General features: G+C 43.1%; 1 protein-coding gene across 1 annotated transcript; it reads right to left on the bottom strand.

Annotated features, from left to right (window-relative positions):
• Nucleotides 1-670: 670 nt before the first annotated feature.
• LOC134621029 (nuclear factor 7, brain-like) lies at nt 671-2279 on the bottom strand. Its single transcript, XM_063467432.2, has 2 exons — nt 2181-2279; nt 671-2067 (listed from the first exon to the last, which is right to left on the bottom strand). Exon 2 carries the CDS (start codon nt 2060-2062, stop codon nt 671-673), a length of 1392 nt encoding a protein of 463 aa, XP_063323502.2. The 5' UTR covers nt 2063-2067; nt 2181-2279.
• Between the last annotated feature and the right edge of the window lie 3895 nt (nt 2280-6174).

Genomic DNA, 6174 nt, shown 5'->3' on the forward strand with positions numbered 1-6174 from the left:
ACCATACCATGCAATGAGTAATGGTGCTGCAGAGAAAATAGCTGCACTATTTAACAGCAGAGACATGTAAATACTTTGCATTACATTTTGAATCCACTACCTTAAAAGAGCTCCAATTTAGAGACAGAAATGTCAAAAATGTTACAACTATCCCCGGTCTCCCCTACTAGACTTTCAACTCTGAGCTTATTTAGTTCTATTAATACACTGAAATCTCATTTGTGTCATGAAGAAAGTCTTTAATCAAATAGAATTCAAATGTCAGAAACATTTCATATATGGAGTTAAACATGAATCATTGTTTCAACAATATATTTATTGTTGTAATAAACAGACAAGAAGACAACAACAAACTGCTCCTCCCATTCAACACAAGTCAGTCCATATCCCAGCAAACTAAATCATCTCCATTTACACACATCAAATGGAAACATGAATCATTTGTAATGATTAGAAACTTGATAGAATTTCAAATCTAGTTTGAGGAGTCATTCAGTGAGAAACAGTGAAATGATTTTCCATGTGAAAAGGTGGACAGCAGAAACAGAAAGAAACAGTGAGAACTAAAAGAGAAACAAAGAGCTTTGGAACAACGAGGCAGCAGGAGGACAGCTGCAGTTTAACAGCTTCAATTCACTGACAGGAAACAACATTAGAAACATCATCATCCTCAACTCATCTGCACCACTGACACTGACACCTTCAACGGACACACCTTCACTTTACCAACAGTGCTAATAAATGGAAACATCCTGTGAGTGAAAGTGTGTGTGAAGGTGTGTATGTGTGTGTTAGTATCAGGATCAGAGAATGACAGCTTTCCTTTGTTCCAGTCCAGATTCCCTGTGATCCTCTGGAGCTTCTTCTGGACTGAGAGAACAGTGGATCCAGCTGATGGAGAACCTGCTAAATATTTACCTTCATAGAATGCTATTCCCCATAATCCAGGCTCTATGTCTCCCTTCCTCTGCACAGACTCTGCTAACACACCCAGTCCCCACAATGTACTGTCTCCAACATCAACATCCCAGCTGTGAGTCCCTGAGTTAAAGCCCTCAGAGCCCAGGACAGAGGGGATAAAATCAATCCTCTCTGGATTATCAGGAAGCTGCTGCCTCTCTCCTCCTCGTCTCACACTGGTCAGATCCTCAGACAGGATGAGGTCTGGATGAGCAGTGTTTGGGTCCAGGATGAGAGGAGTGTAGGAGACCATGTCCTTCATGTTGTTCCAGATGTTGAAGGTCAGGTTGCCCAGGTGTTTGGCCTGGTCTATCAGAGCTCCTGAGGGCAGCTGTGGATCATCCAGCAGGGGGCAGCGCTGGACTCTTTCCACTGCAGCCTTGTAGTTGTGCAGGAATGAGACGTCTTCAGTTCTCAGCTCCTCCTCTGTGGCTCTGACTGTGTCTGAAAGAGCTGCTATCTCTCTGCTCAGAGCCTCCATCTTCTCCTTCATCATCCCACTCTTCTGCTCCTCTTCCTCCCTCAGTGCAGCCAGCCTGGCCTCCTCTTCCTCTGCTAGAAACTGGTGAAGCTTCTTAAACTGCTCCTTAATCTGCCTCTCTGTGTGTCGGGCCTGGACCTTAATGTGTTCTGCTGTTTGATCAAACTTCACTTGAACTTCTTCACAAACCTTTAACTTCTTCTTTAAGGCCTTCAGAGTTTCCTGAAGTTCCTTCTTGTGTTGTTGTGCAGCTTCATCGATGGGTCTGAATCTGTGATTGGTGTGTTTTTCTGAGTCTCTGCAGACGACACACACTGGCTGCTGATGGTCCAGACAGAAAAGTTTGAGTTTCTCAGAGTGCAGACTGCAGAGAGCCTCTGAAGCTCTCTGATCTCTCTCCTGTAAGAACGACTCACACAGGTTCTTTAAAGCCAGATTAAAAGGTGGATCATTCCTTGAAGATCTTCTCTTACAAACTGGACACTCGTGTCTTGGTCTCTCTCTCCACCATCTCTTCAGACAGTCTTTACAGAAGCTGTGGCTACATGACAGAATAACAGGATCTCTGAAGACCTCCTGACAGACCGGACAGCAGAGATCCTCCTCTGATCTGGAAGCCATTGAGTCTGTGAGTGAAGCTGAAAACAGCAGACAGGAAGTACAGTCAGTCCTGGCTCCCCTCCCTCCTCTACAACCTTCACTGAAACTTCCTTTGAGTCGTGTTTTTGCTCAAACTCACATTCAGTGTGTGGAGCGTCAGCAGCTTGAAGCAGCAGTGTTGGAGTTTTCCACTTTTCTCTCCTGTAGCTGGACTCACTCAGAGGAAGCTGCTAGTTTGGTCCAACGATAAGTGTCAGTCTCAGAAGAATCAGTGGTGTTATTTCCTGTAACTAAGGGTGTGTTTCAGACATTAACCTGCCAGAAGTTGTAAAAGTTACTGATAAAGAGCTGTTATCTCATTTCACATGCAGGTCAGAGCATGAAAGCTGTGATGCAGCAGTTTAAGAAAAATTGCTGCTGATATAAAATATTTTTTATGGTTTTACAAAATATATAAAAGAGCAGAAAGAAAAGAAATAAGTGTAAAGAGTGCAGCAAAATGTTTTAGTGTGAGTTTGTTCATCTGATCTGGTTGTGTAAAAGTCACTGCATGACACTGAGTGTTACTTTTGTGTTACTGACACTCATCTCTGACTCAGAGGAACGATTTCTCCCCTGTGATGTTCACACAGTAGTGAGTTACATGTGTGGAATTTTTACTCTTTTATAGAATTTAAGTTTTGCTTTTCTCTTACTTTCTTTTTTCTGTTATTTACTAAAAAATCTTTCAAAGAAATAATGAATTCTCCACACGTGTTTGAAGGTTGCATGCAAATATCATGTGATCTAAAAGTCAAATATCTGCTGATGGAGCAAAACAAGGCCAGATGATCAGCAGCTGTATTGCTGCATGACATCAGCCCACAGCAGCAGAGACCGTGGAGCCAACATGTGAGAAACAAAGCAACACGCTGAACATCTGAACCACAGCAGGAAGTGCGACTCTTTGTAGACCTGTGGACAGGAAACACACAGCAGGTCCTGATCAGTAACAGGGTCCAAATACAAACATGTGTTTATCAGCATCTGTATATATGAGCACACAGAGAGCTCAGCTGGACACACACTTCAGTCCTCCATCAAACACAACACACCTACACACTGTTTCCACCAGCTGCAGCACAGTCCAGTCTTTACAGTCAGGGAGGGCTTTTAATTTGAAAGGCACACACAGGAAGTTTCAGAGGAACAGAAGAAGAACCAAAGGATGTTCTGTGATGTTAAGGTTAGTGTGATCAGCATCAGCTGGAAATATGAAACATATCAAACATGTGAGGAAGAAGCAGCAGCAGCTCACACGTTTACCACAACCACACACAGTCCTCTGAGAGCAGCGTGGCCTCCATCTTTGAAACACACAAACTCAAACGCACAAACTCAAACGCACAAACTCACTGTTTGATTATTGATTGATTGATTTTCAGAGATAAGTAATTAAAGTTTATTTATTAAGCACTTTTCACAGCGGTCACAAAGCGCTTCACACAAAAGGCTCAAATAAACATGACCATTAAGTGGAAATAAAGATTCAATAAGACAGTAAAATAAACAGGTACTTTCAAAATAAAGAAATAATAATTCAATAAAATGTTTCTCATTAGAAAGCCTGTAAAACAGAAACATTTGAACTGCTTTTGAAAGAATCCACAGAGTCGACTAAATGTAGTTGTGGAGGCAGACTGTTCCACAGCCTTGGTGCCACAGACTGAAAGGCTCTGTCACACTTAGTCTTTAGTCGTGTACAGGGAACAACTAACACATCATGAGTCCATGAACGGAGACAACGAGCAGCATATATTTTGTAAGAAGTTGAGATAAATAATCTAGGATGTGATCATTTAGTGTTCTGTGTGTTAAAACAAGAGTTTTGAAACAAATCCTAAAATCTATTGAGAGTGAGATCTCGCAAAAGTTTAAAGTTCACTGTTACAACCCCCTCTGCTAGGCGACAGGAGGGGAGAAACATACACAAGCCCTCTCATGAAATCTGAGTTAATAAAGGTTTTTTTTTTACAAACATTAAACCGAAAACCGACGGGGCTATTCAACAGACCACCGGGAAAACAATTAACACACAATGAAAAGAGCAGGCAAGAATAAAAGCTAAGGGTTAACTAAGGTGAGCCAGCAAACACAAGACTCTTTTAAAACTAAGGTCAGCTGAATATCAGAGGTTACAAACACAGTTCAAATCAAACACAAGACTCTAGTAAAACTAAGGTCAACTGTTTATCATTTATGTTTAACATAGCGAACAGGTTTAACAAACAATGTTCACATGCAAAGCAGACGAGGAAAACACCGCATGCTCAATTCAGAGTAGCAGTTCACCATAGTGTGAAGGATCTTCAGCCTTTTATACTCCCAGATGCAGACAATCAGCCAGTCAATTGGTCTTGGAGTGGTCATGGGATCTCCAGGCAGCCAATCGTCCACGAGGTTTGGCACACTGTGATCTGCATAAAAGAAGGCTGGCACAGGACTCCCAGCAGCCAATCACCCACAAGTCATGGCACACTTGGATTTGCATAAACACAAAAAGGCAGTCTCACTCCCTCCAAGGCCCAGGGCCGTAACGCCCCTCCCCTTAAAATACAAGACTACGTTTTGTATACACAGATTTCAATATTCGTGACAGACAACATAACAAGTCATACTCACAACCGGGAGAGGCCATCAGCTAGCACATTTTCTGATCCTTTTATATGCCGAATTTCCAAATTGTACTCTTGCAGCAGCAAGGCCCATCGCATGAGTGGTCGATTGTGGTTAAACATTCGGGCAAGAAATACAAGTGGATTATGATCAATGTACAATACAACGGGTAATGTGCCAGACCCCCAAGTACACATGGAAGTGCTGAAGAGCTAGCAACAGGGCCAATGTCTCCTTTTCAATGACGGAGTAGTTTACCTGATGCTTGTTAAACTTGCGGGAGAAGTAACAAATGGGGTGGTCCAATCCCTGCAAGTCTTCTTGCAACAGTACTGCCCCAGCCCCAACAGCACTGGCATCAACCTCTAATTTGAATGGACGCGTCAAGTCGGGGGCATTTAACACGGGAGTGTGGCATAGGAGGGCTTTTGCACTTTCAAAGGCATCCTGACACTCATCAGATCATAGGAAATCAACCTTAGGGCTTAGCGGGTTGGTCAACGGCTGGACTATGGAGGACAAGTTTTTACAGAAGTTCCTGTAATAACCCACCATTCCCAGGAATCTGCGCAACTCCTGCCGGGTGGTAGGTGTGGGATACTCCATAATCACTGCAACCTTGGCGTTAAGAGGTCGCACCTGCCCGGGTCCCAACTCTCTGCTCAAATAAGTCACTGTGGCCTTAGCAAATTCATATTTAGCTAGATTGAGGGTTAAAGAAGCCTGAGCTAAACGGTAGAATACTTGGCACAAAGTGTACAAATGGTCCAACCATGTTTTAGTGTATATTACCAGATCATCTAGGTAAGCACTACAGTTGGAAAGGCCATAGAGGACCTTATTCACTAATCTCTGGAATGTCGCGGGTGCATTACACTTCCCAAATGCCATGACAGTGTTCTGCAAAAAGGTGTCAGGAGTTACAAAAGCTGAAATGGTAGACGCACGCTTGGTTAAGGGGACTTTCCAATAGCCTTTGAGAAGGTCTAATTTAGTCACGTATTGGGCCATTCCAATACTGTCCACACAATCCTCAATTCTAGGGAGTGGGTAAGAGTCAGGGACAGTAACGGCGATAAAAGTCAGTGATAAAACGAGATGAACCATCTGGCTTCGCTTCTAGCAAGCATGGTGAGCTCCAGGGGCTCTGAATGGGCTCTGCCAAACCATGTTGTAGCAGGTACTCAGTTTCTTGCTTCATCAACAAACGTTTGGTGGGATTTACGCGATAATGGTGTTTTTTGATGGGCTTTGCATTTTGAACATCAATGTCATGTTTTAGCACTGTAGTCCGTGTTGGCACATCGCCAAATAAACAGGGGTACTCATGGACCAAGCTACGTCTTCTTGTTGCTCGGAAGACAGGTGATCAAGCTGACTCCAGAATGATTTTAACACTTCAGAGTTAGGCAAGCGGGGCTTAGAACAACTGGAGTAGTTCAGTTTTAAATCATCAGTCTCGTCTGTGCTTTCTACCT

This window comes from Pelmatolapia mariae, linkage group LG3_W (assembly GCF_036321145.2).
Source record: "Pelmatolapia mariae isolate MD_Pm_ZW linkage group LG3_W, Pm_UMD_F_2, whole genome shotgun sequence".
NCBI classification, from domain to species: Eukaryota; Metazoa; Chordata; class Actinopteri; order Cichliformes; family Cichlidae; genus Pelmatolapia; species Pelmatolapia mariae.

What these genes read in the sequence shown, in the direction of transcription:
- LOC134621029 (XM_063467432.2), bottom strand. Translation starts at nt 2,062, where the DNA reads ATGGCTTCCAGATCAGAGGAGGATCTCTGCTGTCCGGTCTGTCAGGAG.